Source organism: Haliotis rubra, unplaced genomic scaffold (genome assembly GCF_003918875.1).
Source record: "Haliotis rubra isolate DU_JTF1 unplaced genomic scaffold, ASM391887v1 Scf237, whole genome shotgun sequence".
Taxonomy (NCBI): Eukaryota; Metazoa; Mollusca; class Gastropoda; order Lepetellida; family Haliotidae; genus Haliotis; species Haliotis rubra.
Genome location: NW_025766414.1, coordinates 1,104,064 through 1,129,854, shown reverse-complemented (window position 1 = coordinate 1,129,854; position 25,791 = coordinate 1,104,064). Strand labels below are relative to the sequence as shown.

Genomic DNA, 25,791 nt, shown 5'->3' with positions numbered 1-25,791 from the left:
TGACATCGTGTGCTGGCGACTGGGTGCCTGAATCTGAGTGTATAATTTCGAATCCCGGATGGGACTCAGCCTAACGAAAGTACTAGAAACCTGTTACATATGACCCCTTTTGAAATGGCATTGTGTATTCACGATTTATTACTGTTCAAATCTTATACGCTGGTTGTACAATCTTAAATAACATTTACGACATGTATATATTACTGTGACGATATGACAAGATAAGATAACGTTTAATGGTGATGGAATTAAGTGCCACATCAACGATACTAATGAAATGGAGCGATCTAAGCATGGAAATAATATACATCACGCACATTTGAAACGTTTAAGCAGCATGTTGCTTAAATTCGTATGGACCGAACGCTATTAACATATATGCAATATGAAAGGGATAATTAAAAGAACTGTTGAGAAAACTGAATAAATAGACCAGACACTTTTCACCTATTACAAAACTATTGGTGAACTACAGTTTTACTAGGCAGCTCGATCGTGGGGTAGGGCTCCGTGTGTTTAAAGTGCTCGATTCCAAACATTGGTACAATGTCCATGTGTGGTGTTTCCCTACGTTGAATATTGATAAAACGCTATTCGACCACATAGTACTCAAACTGCCCAAGACCGCCTCCGTGGTGTAGTGGTTAGAGCGTCCGCCCGGAGTGCGGGTTCGATCCCCGACTGCGTCATACCAAAATACGTTCAAATATGGTACTTGTTGGTCCCTGCCTGGCGCTCGGCATTAATGGGTACATCAAGGACTGGTCGGCTCGGAGTCAGTATAATGTGTCTGAGTGGGGCTTCACTGCGGCATATGGTATCTCAGTGGGCTGGCACTATAAAACCAGCTTCAGTCTGGGCTAGTACAAGCAGCCGCACATACACATACACACGCATGCACGTCGTCATATGAGCGAAATATTCTCAAGCACGACGTTAAACCCAATTCCACCACCACCATCAAACTGCCCACAGTTCGCAAGAACGCCATCCCACAAACCACGCAGTGCGATGTCAAAGGCATTGTTTGTGCGCTTCTTTGACTTCCGCACGCGAGTCAAAAGGCGATAAGCCAATCGACCGGGGGATATCATTTATTTTGTTCTCAGGGTTTGTATATATTCTTTGGTACGTATAAACTGTGTAGCATGATGACTTACAATCAAAATTAAATTACTTATAATATTGTATTTGTTACGTTTTGATATTTATTAATCTGTTAAACAATATTTAACAACTTTAATACACGTTGACATCATTCCGCAATAACCAGTCCCCAGTTTGGGTGGTGCCCGAAGTCAGTTTGGTGGAGTTGATATCAATAAGCAGATAATGACAGATAGTGCTCATCCAGTGATAAAACAACGCTGCAACTAATTGTTTTTCTTTCTCGGATGTATTCTGTGACAGAAAATCGAAGTAGTTCCGAATTTTTTTATTGACGAATGTATGCAGTGTCGCCCACCTGACGAAAATCTTGAGCAGTGGCCAATCGCTCACCTGTCACAGCGGAAACTGACAAGAACGATCAAAAGGAAAATGTGGAACCCCGAGGATACTCACAAAGTCACGGAAGCAATATATAAGGTGAGTCCATTTACTTTTCATCATAATAGAAACTGAATTTGATCCAGGTTCCATGCAACAGGTGTGTTTTTTCACACATTTAACGAACATATTTTACTGATGTCTAAAAAAACAAAAACAAACAATATCATGCTTGACCCAGTTTTATGATTTACGGTCGGCTTGTTGTAGATATATCCTGTGTAGAATCAGTCATAAATAGTATACTGTTCCAATGTATGTTTATAATGTTGACTGACATAATGCTTGAAAAAACAGTCTGGCATAAGAAATGAATCCTTTTTAGCCATGTTCCCCTCCCCATTATGAACCAAATTCTGGATCCTAAACAAGTGAAATATGAGTGTTTGATAGCTTTGATCCTGAAACTAAAGGTTTATATCAAGGTTATTTTGATGCACCTTGAATACTCTCTGACCGTGCTGATGATGAAAAAGTTATATAGGACAATAGAAAAAGTTTTGGATTTTTAACACTGCACTCAACAACTCTAACAATGTTCCTGCTTTGACAGTGACCTGTAAAAATGGGTAAATATTCAAGTTTTAATCAGACAAGTAAGTGGTTGATATTATGAGTGACAATGCTGTCGGTTATGATAGTTAAGTAAAATGGCTGTGATGAACAAATGCTAAAGCCTGCTAGATCAATACAAACAAAGAAACATGATTGTTAACAATAACATAACAGAAAAGAACCCAACATGTCATCAGTTGTTTTCTTTGTTTATCCAGTTTATTCATGTACAATATAGTACTGAAGATGTGCACAAATTAATTTTATGTCTGTTCTGACTTCTCCATGGCTTTTTAGACATGTTCCCTAAATTATCCATTCTGACATGTTCCCCTTTTGATCCCCAGATTACATTCTTTTGATCATTATGTTAAATAGGGAAACGTCTCTGAAATCTTGAAATTCACTTAACTGTTAGTGTTAAATTTGTTGTAAATTTAGATTGAAATGTACATGGTATGTGAGGCCCTTGTCTCAGCCCTAAAAGAATTAAGCAATGGTTTTGGGTAACTAACTTCTCATACTCATAATCTCAAACACTTGGCGGTTGGGTAGTCTAGTGGTTAAAGCATTTGCTCGTCATGGCGAAGACCCGGGATCGATTCCCACATGGATACAATGTGTGAAGCCCATTTCTGGTGTCCCCCGCCGTGATATTGCTGGAATATTGCTATTAGCGGTGTAAAACTAAACTCACTCACTCACTCAAACACTATTTATAATGCTGTCAACAGAAGGAAGGATTGCTAATCTAGGTCCCTGGTAATCTGTGTAATAGTATGCTGTTCCTCTATCAGTCCTATGTAGGATATTGTTACATCTAGATTATATTTTCTTTTCAGAATATCACCAGCAATTTCAATAATGGAGTGCGTCAGATATTGACAGCTGGAAAAGCCTACCACAAGGCTCTTGTTGGTATGTGTGGGTGCTGATGTCATTGTTTCATAATTCTGCGACACATTTCATTAGTGGTACACTAAATCACTCAGTGTGTATGTTCAATGTGATGTTGCGTTATTAGTCAGTTGCATCTTAAGTGAAAGTATTTTTCCAAGATTATTGAATACATTTATGATTTGTCCATTTCCATGGTTACTGTGTTAGCTTCTGTTCCAGATGTTGTAAAGATGGTAAAATACTTCATTGACTTACTATTCTTTATAACCCTTGAGTTAGGCATGTTACGTATAAATGTTTCCAGTACTAGATGCTAGTATCTATGTATTGATAACAAGAGGTGGGATTAATCATAGTTAAAATAGAAGAAAATCATGTAAAGCACTGCATATGTGGCAGTATATATTGTTTTATATGCAGAATTTCTGCTACACAGAACAAGTTTGTAGTTGCAATGATACCTCTTACTCTTATATTCATTTTACTGATAGATTGACAATGTTTCAAAATTAAATCTGTTAGTGGGGGTCCTTGAGATCCTCTTCTGGTACTTGATTATTGGTTCCCCTTGAATCTTTTGCTTTTGTAACAGAAACATTCTGAGAGTCACTATACTTTCAGTGTTATGTATTCATCTAATTATGATATAGAAATGTTGTTATGATATAACAATGTTGTATTTTGCAGGAATGACATCATCAGCCCACTCATTTATTGAGGCAATCGGCAAAGTGGGCTACACCTGTCAGGTGAATGGCCAAGGAGGAACAGATGAAATAGGTAAGGCTTATATTATGTACACGCATGGTACAATACCATTTAACAGTTCAGAACTTTTATTATTGTTTGTAGGGTAAGGAACCAATATTGACCATACTCGTTACTTTCTTCATGTTCAATGTTTGTGCTCCAGTGACTATGGACCGCCTCCGTGGTGTAGTGGTTAGAGCCGCCCGTGGTTAGAGAGAGAGGAAGGTCACGGGTTCGATCCCGACGCGCCATACAAAAAGACGTTAAAATATGGTACTTGTTGGTCCCTGCCTGGCACTCAGCATTAATGGGTACAACAAGGACTGGTCGGCTCGGAGTCAGTATACTGTGTCTGAGTGGGGTATTCATGCTTCACTGCGGCATGGTATCTCAGTGAGCTAGCACTATAAAACCAGCTTCAGTCTGGGCTAGTACAAGCAGCCACACATACACATACACACCCATATGCACGTCATATGAGCGAAATATTCTCAAGCACTGCGTTAAACCCAATTTCACCTCACCTCACCAACAGCCAATGATATTATTACCCAAACTGAACAGGGATTCATATAACAACCGTATATGATTTAAATTTTGTTGTGTCCATTGTAGTTCTGGCTTTCTGATTTGCTGAACTGGTCAAATGTTATTGCATTCAGATCTCAGTGATTGTAAAAAATGAAGTTGTGTGAATCCATACAGTTTGTACATAGATTTTTTTATTCATACCTCAATGAACAGAAACAAATACACAGACAATCCTTAAAAGACTGTTCACCTTTACTAAGAAAGCACTGGGATACATCTATTTCCACTAAACACTGCGATGCATCTCAAGCTGAACGATCCTCTGATCGTGTTGTGACTTTTCAGGTGGTGCCATCCTGAAGCTGGCAGACATACAGAAGGAGATGTATGCCAAGGTGGAAGAATGTGTGAGTACCCAACAGCTCCTACTATCTATAACAAGAGAGAGACAAAACCGTTTCCATATTCTTAATCCATCACTGTTAAAAGCAGCGGCAGGTATTATGGAATTATATCATAAGCATAAAGAAAGTCTGCTAATCAACCTCTATCAAAAAGGTGAGCATGTCCTGGCCCACTGATGGTGAACCATCACAAACACATGCAAAGGCTAGTTGATCAGCTGAAACAGTATGAGATCATACGGTAGATGTCAAAATATGTCATTCAGTTTAAGTAAACACTTGACATGAGAATAATTGGTGTGTATTAAGGAAAAAAATAATGTCTTTCCCAAACTTTAGTAGTATATAAGAACATGACTACTATCTTTTGTGTTTGAGTATTTTGCTATTTTCTCTATATATTTTACTACATACGTTCATATTTCATCTGTTATCTGCAATCAGATCATGTAATAACTTATCCTCTGTGCCTCAGAACATGTTAACTGGTTCACTAAAATAATAGATCCTGAGAGTTGTGAGTTTAATAGGTTTTCTATTTTCAGACAAAGGCACTGTTTTCTGAAGTGATCTTGCCACTGGAACATAGACTGGAGAATGACTTCAAGCATGCCTATGTAAGTCTGCATTATCTTCTCATTGTTCTGGTGTGGGTTGGGGTGGTGGGGTAGCCTAGTGGTTAACAATGGTTAAAGCGTTCGCCCGTCACCCCAAAGGCCCGGGTTCGATCCCCAACATGGGTACAATGTGTGAAGCCCATTTCTGGTATCCTCCACTGTGATGTTGCTGGAATATTGCTAAAAGCGATGTAAAACTAAAACTCACTCTGGTGTGGGTTAGTTACTGGAGAAACATCTATAAATGCTGCAATGTCAACAGAAATGATGCAAACCTTTTTTCGTGTTGTTAAGTGTATGAATCCAGGCTCTACATGTCTCTTGTAACACATCATATGTTTGGGATTACACTTGCTCAGTAATGTACAGGTTCTAGTACCTTTGTTGTGTCCCATCCGGATTCGAATTAACACTCTCAGAGTCAGGCACCTAATGCCCATCACACAAAGTCATCCATCTAACCCCACTCAGCCACCACGGCTTGTGCCACCCAACAAAAGTAAGAATCTGTACCTTTCTGAGAAAGTGTAATCCCAAATATAACGTGTAACATTTGACCGCTTTCTAAATGGCATTGTGTATTCACTACCTGTCTGTATCTCCAGGCTGAGCACAAGAAGTACCAACATGGACACAAGGGTTACATCAGCCCATACATAAAGGCACAGGAAGCTCTCAAGAAGTTCAGGAAGAAAAGCAAGTCCAAGTTTACCTTTGACGACTCCAAGGAAGCACAGGTAGGATATTCACTGGACCTCTCTGTGTGTATCAGTAACTTCAGGATAAGGTAGTTTTTAGAGGTTGAACAAATTTCAATATTGATTGATTGAGTGAGTGAGTTTAGTTTTACGCTGCACTCAGCAATATTACAGCTATATGGCAGCGGTCTGTAAATAATCAAGTCTGGACCAGATAGTCCAGTGATCAACAGCATGAGCATCGATCTGCGCAATTGGGAACCGATGACATGTGTCAACCAAGTAAGCGAGCCTGACCACCCGATCCTGTTAGTTGCCTCTTACAACAAGCATGGGTTACTGAAGATCAACTCTAACCCAGATCTTCATGGGTAGAATTTCAATAGTCCTGATCTGACAGCTGTCAATAATTTCAGAAAACTCTTTTGAAAGTGAGCATATGGCATTCACATATTTATTCTTTATGTGTATCTGATGAAACTTTGTTAGGCTAGACAATTTTTATTGCTTGTGTAATGAATTTACTTGGGTAATAAAGAAAAATAGAAAAATATTTGTAGTTTGAAATCTTTTTCATTACCTGTAAATTTTCATAATAAATGTTTTTCAGTAATACATATAAGATTTCAAAGCTAATCTAATTATAAAAAATTGTGTGTTGAATTATGTTTACTTCAGTTTTGTTGGCCAAAAATAGTGTGCTTGTGTAGTGTATGATCACCTGCCTGTTGTTATTGATATACCATGAATATTACCTGTCGTAGGCTAATTGTGTTGTAAATACTCATTAGCATTTGGAGAAAATACATCATGTACAACTTGTTGAAATCTGCATAGTACTGAATTTTGAACACTGATCATAATTTTACTAGTATGAATCCATGTTATTTTCAGTATATGCGAGCTGTTGCCAAATGCCAAGAGAAACTGACTGAGTTCAGAACACAAGGCCTGAAACTTGTGAGTATTAAACTTGTACATGGTTGATGAAATTAGAGCATATGGAGAGACAAAATGTCGTAATTGATGAAGCATAGATTAGAGTTATGTCCCTTGGACAGATCTGGACATGGTCTCACCTAGTCTACTAAAACTAAGAGTCACTATTACTCACTCAAAGTTCTCTGAAAGTCATGAGATCAACTTGGGAAGTTATGTTTGAGTCCAACCTTCAATACATTGATGATATATGCAGTGTATGAAATTCACCTCAGATTTGTACCAGATCACAGGGCTGATTAAACTTTTAAGGCCTTCCAGCCCTACTATGAAAACCCACCAGTCCAATCACCATTGTCTAATAGTATTCTGTAATCAAATGCAACCAAAGAAAAGGTATGTTTGATCAGCTTTAGTTAACTCACTCAGCTTGGTTTTTGCTGTAAGTTACTACAGAGAAAATGGTCGAGATGACAAACTAATTATCATCCTCAGTACTATGTTCTTGGAAAATTATTTGATATGATAATAGAGCAAAGGCGGATGTTTATCCGAGACCAGGAAGTGATCACAGTCTACGTTTTCAACATCAATTGTCTGGCACAGCCACGTTTCGAGTCGAAAGCAATAAGTGCAGGAATTAAGTAGTGCAGGTTTAGTTAAAAATAAATGATTATTGTACCAATATTATCCTTTATTACTCGCCCGTGTAGGATACTGCAGTGTAATATTTTTACGCAATATTACACTAGTGTAATACCGCTAGACCTATATGACGTCATAATGGTTTACAGCTATGACGTCACAATGCCAATACCTCTGTCACAATGGTATCAGACCTTGCTTGACTTGTGGGAGCTGAGAGTCATCACACTGTCGGGAGTTTCGCAGCAGTTTCTATCAATTTATGTCGGAGAGTAATAAACAGAATACTAAACTCGCTTCCGTGAAATACCATTTTTATTAAACTCGTGAAAGATTTAGTATCAACTCGTTTAATGAAGATGGTATTACACGAAAGGTGGTTTAGTATCCTTTATGTATTATCTGTATATTGTTGGGTACAGTTATGACTGTGAACATATTGCAGGCCCTCCTGGAGGAACGCAAGTGTTACTGCTACCTGCTGGAGAGACTGACTGCCCTTGCCTCTGTACAGACCTCCTACACCAAGAAGGTGAGTAATGTCACCCATTGATCCTTGGTCTCCACTTGTTGTGTCGGTCTTATCTAAGAGGCACCTTTGAACACTCTAAACATAAGGTTTAGGCCAGTCCTCTTGAGTAGTCCAAAAAGATAATAAAGAATTAGCTATCTTATTTCATTATGCTTTTAAACCCCTTTTTTTAAAAGTGTAGTGACATGGTTAAGACATGTTTCTTGTTAGCCTAATGGTTCGTTTTACAGTTAGACCCGGTTCATCGGTCCCCAAATGGAGCCAAACGGACTATAAGAGGCACCTTTGAACACCCTAAACATGAGGTTTGGGCCAGTCCCTCTTGACTAGTCCAAAAGGGGAAGCCTTTGTTTTCTATGTACAGTTAAACCTGGATATATAAATTTTTCAAACCAACCGGTTAAAGCAACACAAAATTGACTCACTTATCCAAGAGACAAGCTTTGATCTACCACTGACCGTGTGAGGGGAAGCTCAGAGTCCCATGTGTTTTGACTCTGCTAATCCAGATTAATGATTGATCAGCAGCCACCATCCGTATACCAGACAAATTTTGGTGGTATATCCCGGGTGGTGGTATATCCCGGGTGGTGGTATATCCAGGGTGGACAGTGACAAAGAAACAAACAGTCATTGTGTATTGTAATTGCTCATTGAATTTGAATCAACTTCCATATGTCGTTCAGAAAAGTCATTGTGATCGGTTACGTGAAAGAAATGTTATGCTACAGAAAGGACTGGTTCTGTGGTATTTATACCAAATAATGATGTAGATGTGATTTCCTGGATGGCAGAGGACGGTGTCGTTCATGAAGAAGAGTGAACCAAGATGACACAAGTCCATGATTAGACAGGTTTTAAAATTGAGTTTATACTAGACTGCAAGTGAATAAACAATATGGATGTTTTCAATCATATACTTCCATAATCAGGATATAACTTGTCCTTTTTCTGCTGATGTTGTGGGTACAATTGAGGGTGCTGGTCCTCTGAGAGATCATAGTGCTATGACTATCTTAACTCTAAACTTAAATATAGCCTTACTTAAAATACAATGGAAGAAGCAAAAGCGGAGCCGTATATATGCCTAAGATTCAACTAGCCATTCTTGAGAAAATAGAGTACTTATTTTTCCACAGAGTTTCAATAAATGTTCTCTTAGGATGATAAAACTACATCGTCTTTAACAAAGGAACAAATGTTATTTTGGGGATTAATTACAGATTCTAGTACTATTTTGGGTTAAATCCCATCAGCATGATCAGGATTTGAACTCACACTGTCAGTGTGAGGCACCTAATCGCCAGCTCATTAACATTGTGTCAGTTTATGGATTCAACAAGATTTTACTGTTAGATAGTAAGACAAAGGGTGATAGATAGATGACATTTTAGATGAGGTTTGATTGTATTCTCATTTCTGTTGTCATGGAAACCATATTTCATTTTCAGCAGATCAATGGAGGTAATCTGGCTTGCCATGATTGATATGGATGCATTTTAACACATTTATTTCTGGATGTCACTGGAGTCTCTCTCTATGCTTTGTTTATAAACTTTATGATCTCATGAACCACGATAACCCATCTTCATTATTTTACTCATCAGCTGATCAGCTCTTTCGTTGTAGAGACTGTCGTGTAACCATGGTAACCAGCTCACTTAACACATCAGTCATCCTCATCATTCTCATTGATGGAGACAAGTGCATTAGTTTTAGCTCACCTGACAGTACAGGTGTTACTGTTTCTAGAGTTTCTACTTGTGATTGTGGTAGCCTAGTGGTTAAAACGTTGGCTCGTGTCGCCGAAGACCCACATGGGTACAATGTGTGAAGCCCATTTCTGGTGTACCCTGCTACGATATTGCTGGAATACTGCTAAAAGGGGCGTAAAACCATACTTACTCACTACTTGTGATCGTGGATTTATTCATAGTGGCTATTATCTTAGGATCTGCATCACTTTGGGCTTTCGTCCCAAGGGAAGCATTGTGTGATATAACAAAATACTGATCAAAGATAGCATTAAACAAATCTGACTCGCTCACTCACTCACTCACTCACTCATGCTTTCTGTTTAATATCCTGCTATATTCACACCAGGGCTTTAGAGGAAGTGGTGGAGTTGTCTCATGATGGAATTATGAAGCTATTGTTAGTGTTACTGTAGTTGGTTTGTTTGCGTTGCCTTTCTTTATCAGTCATGGATGGTTCTAATGTGTAGAAGTAGCACAGCTTCCTTTATTACAGCCTGTATTTCTTTAGCCATCATCAGTACTTCACAGTATTGATACTACGTTCGGCCATCATCCATGATTACATGCGTCAGATTTGCAGCGCAGTGGTGATACATGCCTGGTTTAATGTGAAATTGTGAAACGAGATAGCGAAATTCTGTCAATGAGGTTCACCACTTGAATGAATCTTTGGCGAACCCATGGTGATCATGGTGCCAGTGGCAACACAGACAGTTGATGGAAGAGCCTTGGCCCAGGATGCAAGCGTTGTACGGCAAGAAACACTGATGAATGAATGTAAACTGACCACTCATTGGTCAGTTGGTCAGTATAATCACTGACATCCTTCTCCCTAGAAGCAGGCTGTGGCTTGGTTCTTTTTCTATAAACTGGCGTGGGGCGTGGTGGGCGAGCTGTCTAAGGCGTCAGGCTAGTGATCCAGTGAACTTGAGGTGCCGGGATCGAACCCACCTATGACTGGGTGTACAAACCTTGGAGTCAACTTTGTGTGCAGACTCTATCAGTGTTGTCACAACCCCTAGTGTACAGTACACAACCCTGTACACCTAAAAGAACCCACGAATCCATGCAAACACTTTGTTTCGGGTGCAGCAACGTGCAGTAAGCTTGGACAAAGTACTGTGACTACCGGTATGTGTCCCAGTCCACCCAGCTGTGAATGGGAACCTCGTAAGGATGGGAAAGCCACATTAACTCACTGCACCTAGTGGCTGCAAGAGTTGTAAGCTCCCCAGGGACTTGAGATTGATAATACGACATGCCTGTTGAGATTGACATCCAATGATCGAGGGAAAAGCAAAGCCTTTGAGCAGCTTAGCTGGATATTGGTGCTATACAAATATTAGCATAATAATAATAATAAACTGCTGCAAACTGATAGTATGTACATGGGCTGATGGAAGAACTCAAGGCTGTGAATTAGTGATGTTGAAACATTGACATTATAGATACAAATAGTTGTACATTATTCATATACTAGAAAGATTATGTTTTATGCATGATGAAACCTAAATAGCATGTGTTTTTATATGCGCTTTTTATTTATATCATATTATGATAATGGTTGTGCTATTTTAAGGAATTGGTATTATATGGACTCTTGTTACTGAAATCGATATTCTTGTATTTCCATCATGTACCTGGTGATTTCATCATCTGTATGCTGGATTGATCAATGGTAATATAAGGAATATTGTTTTAGTGACAACTTACAGTAACTTTTATTAACAAAAACAAGGATACTGAATGTCCACTCTGATCAATACCACTTTGGCACTTTGTGGATATGTACACTAAATGTGTTAAATTATGATAAAAATAGTAATAATAATAATAATGGTAAATTGTCCTATATTAAATGATAATAATAGTAATAATAATAATGGGTAAGATGCCATTGTTGTTCCATGTGATTATTTAAATAAACGATGAAGCAGCACAGAATACCTGATAATACATTTACAATCAGAGATGAGTTTACACATGGATGACAAGACTTTATGGATGATCAACTTCTTTATTTTAGAGTTTACATATTATGCTAATATTAATGACTGATAGTCTGATAGTAGTTCAGTCACAACTCATTTTGTATATTCTGCTTGAAAAGGTCTGCAAATGTCTTATTTGTGAAGTATAACATAAGAATGGTATCAGTGTTTGAGACATTGTGTAGTCATGACACTGTCAGAAACACAGTGAGTGAAAAAGATGTCTGAATCAAAAACAATATTGCATATCTTTTTCTTCCAGATATTTTTTTGTCTGTTACATATTATTTATATTTTCGTGTTTTTGTAGGGTTATGAGATGTTGGCATCAGAAATACCACATTGGAAACAGTTGTGTTCACAGCCTCATATTCTGCCACGGTCAGCAGATCCGCTCGTCAACAGACGGGTAAGGCCTTGACCTTCTTGATAATCATAAAAAACATGTTCACATTCGCTCATATACACTCTGAAAATGTTGTTCTGAGACAACTGTGGAATTGTGTCTCATGTTTACTCTAAGAGATCAGTAATTCCCCATGGCAATCCATGACCTGAATATAAGACTATTTTCTTATTGTTGAAAGTAAAAGGTTTTAACCTTCATCAACCTGTTGTAAATGTGATTCTTGGATATGTTGGGATTTTGACAGGATTTAATTCAATATGAAAAACTTATACTTGCTTAACTAACAATTTGGCTGAAATACCACCAGTGGTAAGAGGAGATAAAGCCAAGATTGGTGATCACTGGTTTGCCTGGTCCAGTCTAAAACTTTACATCCTGTTTACTGATTTACCCTGTGCTCAGCAATATTCCAGTGAGTGAGTGAGTGAGTGAGTGACTTAGTGAGTTATTATTTAACGTCACATCGGCAATATTGCAGCCATATCGTGACGAGCAATATTCCAGCTATATGTTAGCAGCCTGTAAAGGACCAAGTTTTTCCAGGATGAACTAGTGATTGATAGTATGAGCAACGTCCCTCGTCAGAATTAACAAAATCAACCAGCATAGGGAAATACTGAGGTTGAGTTCTGTCATTCCCACAGGGTAGAGAATGTAAAGAGTACATTAACAATGGCCGTGGACCTTTTCATTAACTCAAGAGCAGATAATTTTAGTTTATGGGCAAGATGGGAGTGGTTTCCCCTGGCCTATGCCGTTGCCGTAGAGTCTGTCATGCCAAAGATAATTTCTTTTCGGTGATGGAGTGATTTTGTCTTAGTTAATCATTAAAGTAATCAAAAATTAGATACAAGTTAACGTGCAAAATCAAGATTCAATTTTAATATTCACTTTTAGAAAAATATTTATCAACGCAATAGGGTCATATCATTAATATACTGTGAATGAGTATTTAACAACTGCTCTCTCGATATATTATTTGATATTCGTATTTCCCTGTCATGAATTCTTTACAACACTTCTGTAGCCATATTACATTTTCTGGTTATATTGTGAGAAAACCAATACTTCTAGGGTATATTTTGATTTTACAAAACAACAAAAGGAAAAAAACAGGTGTGCATTAAACAATGTCTCATTGACAACCAGTGGCATGCAAGAACAGGACTGTAGTAGTTGGAAACATGAAAATCGCTTCCCCTTTCTATTTCTGTTTTAACTTATGATGTGTTGAACTGTGTGTGTGTTTGTAATGGGCCCAGGACTGTAGATAGAAACAGCAGAGATGATGTGAGGCCATGGAAAACTCCCAGAAGCACCAGAACGGCATGGTGTACCCCGGAGACAGCCACTACGGCAGCCCGTACCACCGGCCTGCCTCCTCCGCCGAGTACATGAGACAGAAGTCTGCACCGTCCGAGTATGCTGTGCCTGCCGCCATGCCTGTAGAGAGTAGGTGGAGCTTTCTCAAGTCAGATTTTGTCAGCATTGTATCAGTATTAGAGGGTCTGAAGACCTAAGTGTAAATCCCTTTTATGACGCAAAGTTTTCCCACCACGTTGAGGTGCAATAAAGAAAGGTCCTCAGGATAGGTTAGATCTTCCAAATGCCAAGCCTGGAGCTATAGTCTATAGAGGATATGAGTTCCGTGACTTGGTCTTATTGAGCAGGCTTCATCAGTTATTGTGAGTGTCATCAATGTAGCAATATATCATCAACCTCCTTAGTTGGAGACAATGTCACCATGTCACACGATGCACTTTATTATTGAGTTAATGTTACTACATTCTGCCATGTCAGTATTTGATGTCTGATGTTTGAGACTGTGGTCTTATTGTCCTGAACCATGCGGCTCATCATTCTCAGTTTTGTTTCCAGGCAAGACATTACCTCGCGGCCTCCCGTCGATGACCCAGGGTTCCCCTGCCAAGTCCAATGTACAGGCGATCTATGCCCACACCGGCCGCGGAGAGGACCAGTTGAGCTTCACTGATGGGGATGTGCTCACCCTCATTGGGGAGAAGTCGGACGGATGGCAGTATGGCCTTAATGCTCACACTGGAAAGTAGGTCACAGCTTACCTGCAATTGTCGTCTGTCCATTTCAGTGGCTAAGAACTGTTGCTATCATTAAAACAGATTATACCAGCATAATGATTCCCACTTTCGGGGGCTGTGGGATAGCCTAGTGGTTAAAGCGTTCTCTCGTCACTCCGAAGATGTTAATTCAATTCCCACATGAGTACAATGTGTGAAGCCCATTTCTGGTGCACCTGCCATGATATTGCTGGAATATTGCTAAAAGCGGCGTCAAACCAAAATCACTTACCCACTCATTCACTTCCTATTCGGAGTGCAGAACAGAACTGGTCCCCCAGCAACAAATGATGGTTATTAGAGGTGATTAAATGGATTGGTTGATGAGACCTAGTGTGTTCGTGCCCTGTCTGTGAGTGTGGAATATTGCTCATGATGTCCTTCACAGCATCGATCTCAGTAAGTCCGACACCCCGATCCTGTTAGCCTCCTCGTGACAAGCACTTTTCGCTGATGGCCAAATTTTACCCGGATCGTCATAGGGTCACATGTTTTATACATATTAGTCCACTTGTAATATGGTTTATGCCTGACCCGTATCAAGTGGTGGAAAAAAAATATTTCCCACTCCTTTAATGTGTTTGAATTATTGCTGCTGTTTTATCTTTAAGACTATCGCAAATCACATCTATATTTTGTCTTTATTTATGTAACTATCGAACACTTTAACCACTAGACTACCCCACTGCCCCATATGTGGTTTAGAGACAGCATGCAAATTTCTAAAACATGGACTATTCACTGATGACAAAGAACTAGTCTTGCAGTCTCAGCTCTGACTTGGGCAGATGTGACCCAGTTGCCAAAGGCACTGCCATGCAGTGCTGAGTTGTGTCCCTTACATTTGTCAGGATCTGGCTCTGGTTCAGATTTACTCTGACACTGCTGTTGCTTTGTCTACTACTTGCTTGTGTTGGCTATTGCTCATATGGAACCACAATGTTTAACTTACTTTCTTGGAACCACAATGTTTAACTTACTTAAAATCTTGCAGGCATAAGTGTCCTAATACTCAATAACTGGCATTGCAGAGTTGTCTCCGTGATATTGCTGGAATATTACCCGTGAGGTCCTAATAATCAATAACTGGCATTGCAGAGTTGTCTCCCATAATCTCCTTTTTTTTGTTTGTTTAACCAACCATTTCTACTTGGTCTCTGACATGAAGCTGGCATGCCATGCTACTGTTCCAAGAGTTATTAATTCCAATTCATTATACTTTTGACAGATTTGGCTGGTTCCCCCTGTCTTTTACTGACGCTGTCGGAGGCAGTCGACACACCGACCACGCTCAACTGTGAGTCACATACTGTCACACTCTGCTCATGTCCACACAATTAGGCCTTTCAATTAAGACTGTCATTATAGGCAGTTCTGTGACACATGTGACCTTCAGACAATTGGATTGATCATGTTGGATAAAGGATCATGTTGGTAGATAAAACTTTCCAGGAATATCAAATTAGTCTTTGTTTTACTGTCCTGCATATATTTCATTTCAATATTAAATGTTCTCCGATCACGTCATGACTCACTCACTCACTCACATTTTGGATGCCGTCTCTAAAACCTGCTCTAAAATGAACTAGGGAGATTCTCAGGCTTAAAGATTATAAGAATTGGTTTTCTGACAAGGGATTTTGAGAAAATGGTGTTGGCGCGGTTTTTATTGTTTCTTTTTCTACCTTGGTACATAAAATATTCCTTGATAAATACAATACTGGTAACTTTATCCCTTCATCCAATTTGAAGCGATTGTAGTGGTCACCATGGTAACTCTTGAGGCAGGAAGTGAAAGGTTTTGTGCAGTTGTAATTCACAGAACTTATGTTGATGTTCTCCAGTGTATATATTGTATGTACAGTGTTTGTGATTGTCTCCATTCAGCCTCCACCGAGCAAAGAGTATTGGCGACCTGCTGGACTCCCGGTCCCAGATCTCGGACATCAGCATCAGCTACGAAGTGGACATGCCCGGTCGCAGCCGGCGTCCCCGGTCACTGTACGAGAGTTCCATGGTCCGACACATCACACCTACATCCCAGGTCAGTGGTGGATGAGGGTGAGGGGAATAGTGTATTGGCGATGTGATCTTTAGCAATGTAGAAATATGTTTTCAGTTTCTCCTATATTCTTGCTTGAAAAAAGGTATATACACGTCCAACAGAAGGAGCTGTTTGTAGTTGGCTTCAGATAGAGTTATGTCCCTTTGTGAGATGATTTGATGATCCTGACATATTAAAATGGTGAAGTTGAGTGAAGTTATACAACATGTATGTCATTAATCAGACACACACATGCTTTAATGACATAAGAAACAGATAACATGTCTGTGTATACATGTGAGATGTATAGTTTCTATGACAATGTACCTGTGAAGATCCGGGTTAGAACTGATATAAGGGTAATGCTATTTTTGAGGGCATTATCATTTGCAGAAGCCCGAGGTCTTCCATTAACTCCCCGACGAAGACTGAGGGCTTCTGCAAATGATAATGCCCTCAAAAATAGCATTACCGTTATTATTGCTAAAATACATGGAATTTGTGTTGAAAAGAAAAAGGAAACAATGAAGGAATATGACTGTAAGTTTACTCAAAACCAACTTCTGACGGAGTTGACTGCCCGAATGCAATTACGTCATCGAACAATTCAAGTGACGTCACAACAGAAAGTGACGATATTCGACCTTGGCCTTTGACAAGACCATAGCCTGCAACATGCCAAACCATGTCAGTGTTCGGTTTTGGTCCAACAACAACGTTAATAGTGCAAATGTTAAGGTTAGCACCAGCAAGAAAGCCAACATTGCTGCTTTTTAAAGCGGATATTCGGGTTGCTTTGACTTGTTTGCCCCAGAATATCTGCCAGTCCAAAGCCAATGTCGAATGAACCGTAAGCCCACGCACCCACTATGATGTCATTTGACAACAGAACTGATAGTGGCCCGTCTTTAAGGTTGAGCGGTCCAATATTATTTGCAGCGGCCCGCAAATTTCTGATAATGGGAGGGCCGTTTCATGATAATTCCATGTATTTTAGCTATAATCTTCAGTAACCCATGCTTGTCGTAAGAGGCGAACTAACGGGATGGAGGGTCTCGCTGACTGGGTTGATACTGCTGTTGATCCCTGGATTGTCTAGTCCAGACTCGATTATTTACAGACTGCCGCCATATAGGTGGAATATTGCTGAGTGCGCCGTAAAACTAAACTCACTCACTCACTCTATGACTATGACACCAATTCTATTTCTTGTTATATCTTTAGAGTCTAGTAATCAAAGTTCTGTAGAAGTAGAAATTGACTTTGTTTAGACTGAATTTCACTTAGTACTTTTGTTTCCTCTACACCTGACATTGTTAGGAAATTGTGCGAAGTGCTGCATCTGCTTGTTCTTGCAGCCTTCAATCTGTCCCTCTTAAATTCTTGAAAGTAATGAAGTAGACACCATTTCGTTCTTTCTTTCCCTATTTAGAGTAATTAATTGATGAATACTTCATGAATCCATAAACAATCATGAACATGTCTTGTCCATGGTGTTTCCATTTATACATTCTACTAAGGTGCACTCAGGGTCTTTGACCATGCTTGTGGCTTACTGTTTTCATCTATGGCGACCTAAATCCTACTGTCTTGACATTTTATTATTTGTATTACGACAGTTTCCATTTGAATTGAGGACTTTAATTTAATTTTGAGCACTGTAGATGATTTGGTCTTTGTTTTTCTTTAAAACGATCTGTACAAAGCTGATGATGTGGCAGAAGATACAGGTAACACTGTTGATGATCTCATTGAAATCAGATCCTGGTGGTTGCCACTGCTACAGACAGATCTGAGGACATCTCATTACAGGTCATTTTAGAATAACCTGGGACGGTGGGGTAGCGTAATGCCGAAGTCCTGGGTTTGATACCCCACATGGGTACAATGTGTGAAGTCCATTTCTGGTGTCCCCTGCTGTAATATTGCTGAAATATTGCTAAAAGCAGCGTAAAATCATACTCAATCATTTGTCCAACTCTCACATTTTGAATTTTGAAACTAGAACTGGAATCTAGAGAAAGGTGTGTGTCGTATGTTGACCATTGATTTGGTCAGTCAAAACTTCGCAGTGACCTCTTCACATTTAGCTTGTGTGAAGGACATTCCTTCCCCAGTTGTGGATGTTGGTGTAGTAAGGTGAAGCAAGGGGCGAGCACAGGTTGTTTGTTGCAGACTGCCACAGGGGAAGTGGTTCTTGTCCCCTGTGAGGGTGACACAAAATATATCCTCCATCAAGTTACAGACATGGGTGGCACAGTTCCTCTGATGCATAGTGTTGATACATCTGTTGCATCATACGATGCCATATTAATGTGTTTTACCTGTATTGTGGTATTGCACAGTAAATTTCAGTGCAATAATAAAAAATGGCAAAGTTGTTTTGTGTTTTGAAGTTTGCCAGCATGTTTATTAATTTTGAAAAAAAAAATCTGATCTGATATAGTTGTCAAAACTGTGAATTTGTTTACCATATTCATAACCTAAATTATGACACATACATGAAACAAACATTTGTACACCATTTTCCCATTGGACTGGTGATAAACCCTGTGCTGTGCCTCTTTGACCTTGACCTCCCGACCTTGCATTCCAGCCCTCTATGCCCATCATGACCTCTATGTCTCCATGGTCGAGTCACCTGTACCACACAACCAGTGGTGACTTTGCCCCTCATATGATGTCCTATGGGGGGATGGGGTCAGACACATCATCTGCTCGAGCTAGTTCCGGCTTTCATACCCTTCCTCGACCTTCACCCCAGGTTGACATGGGTTCCCAGGAGCTGTACCAGACCCTGCCTGACCCCTACTATGACCCCAAGGTACTGCATGGTTGTTGTCGTTTGTATTGGCTTGTCAGTTCCTGTTGTATTTGTGGTTGGGCAGTTTTAGGGAGCAACCATTTGATATTCAGGGGTAGGCGTGTGTGTCTGCGAGCGTGTGTGCTTGCATGTGTGCGTGTCTGTGTGCATGTTATTGTGGATGTTAATGTTAGTGTGTGTTTTGATGGAGAGTTTTAAAACATTTCTGAATGGAGGAACCATACTATTTATTTTTCCAAACCTCATTTTTTCTGTCTAAGTTTTTTGTTCCTCGGTGCCAGTCTTCCCTCAGAATATCAAATGGTTGATCCCATACAGACTGATGTGATGTATTGCTGTGGCTAAGTTAGGTGGCTGGATGTATAAACTAACTGAAATTTGCAAATGTGTAGTTGACTCTTCAACATCCCTGTGTTCCCATAGGGCTGGGATGATTCACCGATGCATCGTGATACATTTAAGTTTGATACAGCTATCGATACAAAACGATACACAACTTTTTTTTCTAAACAGTGCTATCTTAAACATGTTACAGTACTTATTTAGAGAAAAATACGCAAGTATGATGGAGTTACTTGTTTGTTTATTACAATAGTGTTATTGTTAAACACAAATACCTTGAAATAAATCATTTTAAATCTTGATACCGTGTCATTCTTTCAAGGTGTATGTATCGTGATACGTATCCTATTGCAGGTAAAATATCGCGATATGTATTGTATCGTGACATAGTGTATCGTCCCAGCCCTAAGTTCCCTACCCAGCTACCATTTGTCAAGTCCTCAACCTCTCTGTATTAAAACTTATTTATCGTAAGGTAATTCTGTTTTACTGAGATTTTCAAAATCCAAATGGCTCAATCAATGCTGTTTGAATTTAATATTATAGTGTCACAGTGCATTTAAAATTAGATGCACATTAAAAATCCATTTTATATAATTCAGTGTTTTTCACTTCAAGTGTAAATCCTCTGTGCAGGCCTCACGTGAACGTGAAACCTCACACAATGTTACAATGAGACAGCAAGATACCTGCAAAACCACAGGCAAATGCTGCAGTGGGTTTATAAAAAGAAACCATCCATTTTCTCTGAGTGTCCATTTTTTTAGTAAATGGATGAAATGTTTTTCTCCTAACTACCAGTATATTGAAGTGACAGTCTGAGACTACTGTGCAGTGGCATCACAGTCAACTTGTGGCATCATTACATACACTCTGGACAATGAGACTCTTGTAAAGAGATTGGACTCCGTCCACTGTCCGTCCAGTGGGTGAAGGTTAAACAGTTGAGGATACACCTGTAATTTATACACGTATGCCATGAATGCAATATTGAGCCCGACACCCTAGGCCAAACTGTGTGAAATATTACAGGCAGACAGCTATTTGGAAGGCCCATTTTGTTCATTGCAGACATCTTTGTGTTCCATAGTCCGGGCAATAGGTTGGATGTTTGGTGATTTCAGAAGTCTCATAACTGTCATTTGGCTCCATTAAACTGTTTCATATATGAAATATGATTATGTCATAACTAAAAAGAAACACAGTTCCCCGAAATGTCAAGAACATTTATGCAGAATTTATGAATGAAATATAGACCTTGATACAAATGTCGAAGGTGCAACAAATTTTTCTTGTTTCCATGGTTACAGAGTGGTGATGATTGCAAATGTCAGTAGTTTTAGTAGCTTGGCTTGGATAAAAGTGCTAGATTTGTCTTGTTCTTTGTCCTTAACACTTGATGTTTGTGGTAATATGGTGCTGCTGTTTGTGATGAGGTTCTGTTGTTCGCAGTGATGAGGTTCTGTTGTTTGCAGTGATGAGGTTCTGTTGTTCGCAGTGATGAGGTTCTGTTGTTCGCAGTGATGAGGTTCTGTTGTTTGCAGTGATGAGGTTCTGTTGTTCGCAGGATGAGGTTCTGTTGTTTGCAGTGATGAGGTTCTGTTGTTCACAGTAATCAGGTGATGAGGTTCTGTTGTTTGCAGTGATGAGGTTCTGTTGTTCGCAGTGATGAGGTTCTGTTGTTCGCAGTGATGAGGTTCTGTTGTTTGCAGTGATGAGGTTCTGTTGTTTGCAGTGATGAGGTTCTGTTGTTACGCATGATGAGGTTCTGTTGTTTGTGAGGTGGTTGTTGAGGTGCTGTTGTCTGTGCTGTTAGTTTGTGCTGTTGTTTGGGTTACGTCAGGTGTTGTTCACAGTCATCAGGTGCTGTTGTTTGAGGTGCTGTTGTATGAATGAGGTGCTGTTTGAGGTTGAATGCTGTGCTGTGGTTACGAGGTGCTGATTGTTTGTGAGGTGCTTGTTCAGAAATGCGTTTATTTTAGTTAACAGTAGTGCATGCTTCTGGAGTTAGAACATAGAACTACTTCTCTGCATGTGAATATTCTTGTATCCTTTACCATTAATATTTTATACTAACATTTCATATTTTGCAAGAAATTAATATTGACTTGGTATTTCTTCTGGAGATGAGAAAGAAGGCACTTTTATTTGTCAAGTTTAAGAGATATCTGATAACAAGCATAAGAATTCGAACATGTATGGTGTTAGCAATATCTCATCTTACATGCTGACAAACTGGCTTATTAACTCCACACCTCTTCTCACTGTTGACTCATCCACAAATTACCTTACTCTTAATTGCCGTCACAGAACTTGATCCTGAATATCATGAAAGTAACAAATTATTCCCATTTCCTTCAAGCAGCATGGAGTTCCTTTCCTGGAGATGAACACTCTTACAAGGAAACCATTGCATGATTCTCTCCCCCATTCTCTCCCCTACCCTGCTGCTCCGACACAGCCACACCCACCACACCCACCACCACACCCCCCACATGATACTGGCACTCCCAGCACACCTAAGCATGTCCTCAAACCCTTGTCCCGAAACCAAGTATGAGAGAAGTTCCATCTCAGAGCCCAGCCCATAACATGATGGATGCCCCATCTCGAAGCCCAGCCTTGACGACACCTCATCTCTCTAACTCTCATTCTGCTAATTCTTCCTCTGCTCCTCCTCCTCCTCCTCCTCTTCCTCCTATGAATCCTCTCTCCACTTCCTCTTCTGTGCACCCTGTCTCAATTCAAGGCACCACTCTGTCTCAGATTCTGACAAGTCAGGGTGAGGTCCACACACTGCCCCGTCAGCATGACCATCACTACCAGACAGGGCTCCATCAGCAGCTACCACAGGCTCCACAGGCTCCACAGGCTCCTCCACCACCGCCGCCACCGGTCACAAACCAGCACCAACAGTGGTCTGGGAATGCCTCCCCGTTCCCACCACCTCCACCACCAACTGACTACATCGAAGAGGAAGAACAACTGTAAGTATGCAGATGTGTAGAGGGCTTTGTACATCAAATAGGTGTTAAGGAGGGTGTAAGCATGGAATAATTCTTGAAAGAGCATCTATGACGGTCAAAGAGGTGTATAAGAAGGTCTGTGCTCAATCAACCAGGTGTATAAGGGGGTCTATGCTCCTTTGACCAGGTGTAAAAGGGGGTCTATGCTCAATCAACCAGTTGGATAAGGGGTTCTATGCTCCTTCAACCAGGTGTATAAGAAGGTCTATGCTCCTTCAAACAGGTGTATAAGGGGGAATATGCACGTTCAACCAGGTGTATAAGGGGACCTTTGCAATCAACCAAGTAGTAAGGGGTCTATGCTCCTTCAGCCAGGTGTATAAAGGGGTCTATGCTCAATCAACCAGGTGTGTAAGGGGTCTATGCTCCTTGAACCAGGTGTATAAAGGGGTCTATGCTCAATCAACCAGGTGTGTAAGGGGTCTATGCTCCTTGAACCAGGTGTATAAGGGGGTCTATGCTCAATCAACCAGATGTATAAGAGAGTCTCTGCTCAATGAACCAGGTGTATAAAGGGGTCTATGCTCAATCAACCAGGTGTATAAGGGGGTCAATGCTCCTTTGACCAGGTGTATAAGGGGCTCTATGCTCAATCAACCAGGTGTATAAGGGGTTCTATGCTCCTTCAACCAGGTGTATAAGGGGCTCTATGCTCCTTCAGCCAGTGGTATAAGGGGGTCTATGCTCAACCAGGTGTATAAGAAGGTCTATGCTCCTTCAAACAGGTGTAAAAGGGGGTCTATGCACCTTCAACCAGGTGTATAAGGGGGTCTTTGCTCAATCAACCAGGTGTATAAGGGGTTCTGTGCTCAATTAACCAGGTGTATAAGGGGGTCTATGCTCCTTCATCCGGGTGTATAAATGGGTCTATGCGCCTTCAACCAGGTGTATAAAGGTACTGATCTTGGTACTGACCTTAATATAGGTAAAACAGTGATTACCTAGACCCCAAACAGTATCATTCACATCACTCTTGGATCCGTGAAGGTCCGAGTTAGAACTGATATTCAGTAACTCATGCTTGTTGTAAGAGGCGACTAACGGGATCAAGTTGTCAGACTCACTGATTTGGTTGACACATGTCATTGACATCCATAAAACACTCTTCCTTGTTCGTATCTCTTCTTAATGCCATTCAAAGACCTTATTTGATTCAGGCTTTTTATAGTATATCATTTATTCTTTTATTTATTCTATGCATTGTATCTTCTTATTCCAGACGCAACAGGAACCCTATGTTTGCGAATGTGGCTTTGCGTAAAACACTTACCAACGATCGATCTGCACCACGCCTGAAATGATCAGTCATCTTTGCGACTTCATTTCAATCTGACGTCCTGACAATCCTTGCTTACATAAACATCCAAACATCGAAACTACAACACATAGCATTTTAGTGCAAATCCGAGATAGAGATGTATCTTTTGAATAGTGAATATTCAATCAGAACAAAAATATTACCTTCAGTCAACTTGTGTCAATATTTTTGTACATTAAGCACACAAGCTTACAAGTGTTCCTCCATGTTAAGGTACATTTACAGTCTGTGACTTGTGTCACAAGTCCTAAGTCTTGTAAAGTCTAGGTTGGTCTTGTTAACGTCGCTTGTGACTACCTGTATATGCACCCTCATCCACTAAACAAGATGCTGGACAAGGTGGCCAAGTTGATGTAAACATTTCTCCACCTGCCCATATTGGGTTACAATATGACTACAATTTTCAAGTGTGCCTATTGATCATGTGTGATGTGATCCAGATGACAGACATGTCTTAGATGCCAATAAATTCCTTGAAATCCTGATAGATATAACAATTCATATTCGGGCAATGTCACTTCTCTGCGTGGCATTTAGAAACTGTTGTGCAGAACAAGGGAGATAGTTCTGTGGATATACATGCTATGAATTGTGATAAAGAAGTTCAGGCAACATCTTATGAATCTGACGATGGCATGTACAATGGGTTTTGGGGTAATGTGTAAATAATGCTAGTCATATGAGAATTTTGTTTTGTTATAAGGCAGACATTAATCTATCCTGTATAGGATGTTTTGCTTATGTGTAAATAATGTTAACCTTATCTCTGTGTTGGTCTGTATAAAGGATTTTGAGGTACCAGTAGTTCATTTTGTGTTTTCCTAACAGACATACTTTTTAGACTGTGTGGCATTATCTTTATATATCAAGTTGGAAACTGGAAAAGTAAAGATTTTGTGACTGCCATTGTGCTCAGCTCTTTCAAATCCAACCCAAGAGAACTTGGAAAGTTGCAGAATCAAAACATAAGTCCTCATATTTGGAAACAATTTGTTTAGGCGCCGAACTGTTTTACAGATTTGTGGGATTACTATTCATGTACATTATGGCAGAGTTGTTAAAGTGTTATGTTCTGAATGGAAATTCTGTTAGGAAAACAGTATGTTACAGTCTATAGCACAGTGTTACGATGAGTCAAAATCAAAATCTTCTATAGTGAGCTGTACAGATACTGTTCATGCAGCTAATGTGTAAAGAGCTTAAAATCAAAGACTTATGTATCACAATTGCCAAAGATCATACCAGTTGTATGAGAGATTTACGTGTCACAATTGCCAAAGACCACATCAGTTCTATCTTATTGTAACTAGATGTGCCTGAGATCCAAGACGTATCTCTTGCCAAAGATCACATAAGATTTATCAGAAGACTTGTGTATCACAATTGCTAAAGATGATATCAGTTCTATCAAAGATTCACGTGTCACAATTGCCAAAGACCACATCAGTTCTGTCTTATTGTAACTAGATGTGACTTAGATCAAAGTCATGTATTTCTCTTGCCAAAGATCACATGAGATCTGCTATGTTGTAACTACTTGACATGTATTTGTATTGCTGTACATATTCTACTTTGAAATATGAATGTCACGTTTCTCAAGTGGTCTATACACACGATACTTTACAGGTGATATGATACATGCCCACATTCTCATTGGTTACTTTACTATTTATTTGTGATTGATTTTACAGCACTGGCCATTGAATAAGATGGTTTTTAGGTTTTACCAAATACAAACATTCAGAGACCAATGAATGTCTGAATCTTCTTTGAATGTTTATGAGAGAAGGTCACCTAAGAAGTCATTGATATTGGCATCTGCATAGCAGATTAGTTTTACCAGAGGTGTATAATTTTAAGGAAAA

At 39.7% G+C, this 25,791-nt stretch overlaps 1 protein-coding gene across 1 annotated transcript; it reads left to right on the top strand.

Moving 5' to 3' along the window:
• The first annotated feature begins 1,293 nt into the window (after positions 1 to 1,293).
• LOC124278434 (brain-specific angiogenesis inhibitor 1-associated protein 2-like) lies at positions 1,294 to 25,791 on the top strand. Its single transcript, XM_046714139.1, has 16 exons — positions 1,294 to 1,587; positions 2,946 to 3,021; positions 3,691 to 3,783; positions 4,630 to 4,691; positions 5,234 to 5,305; positions 5,911 to 6,042; positions 6,898 to 6,963; positions 8,033 to 8,119; positions 12,178 to 12,276; positions 13,566 to 13,728; positions 14,155 to 14,341; positions 15,601 to 15,669; positions 16,260 to 16,416; positions 19,013 to 19,240; positions 22,349 to 22,569; positions 23,828 to 25,791. Exons 1-16 carry the CDS (start codon positions 1,450 to 1,452, stop codon positions 23,907 to 23,909), a joined length of 1,932 nt encoding a protein of 643 aa, XP_046570095.1. The 5' UTR covers positions 1,294 to 1,449; the 3' UTR covers positions 23,910 to 25,791.

Bases quoted from the DNA above. Each gene is read 5' to 3' on its own strand.
- LOC124278434 (XM_046714139.1), top strand. From the start codon at position 1,450: ATGCAGTGTCGCCCACCTGACGAAAATCTTGAGCAGTGGCCAATCGCT. The intron at 15,670-16,259 runs GTGAGTCACATA...GTCTCCATTCAG, and splicing joins CACACCGACCACGCTCAACT to CCTCCACCGAGCAAAGAGTA. The intron at 16,417-19,012 runs GTCAGTGGTGGA...CTTGCATTCCAG, and splicing joins ACATCACACCTACATCCCAG to CCCTCTATGCCCATCATGAC.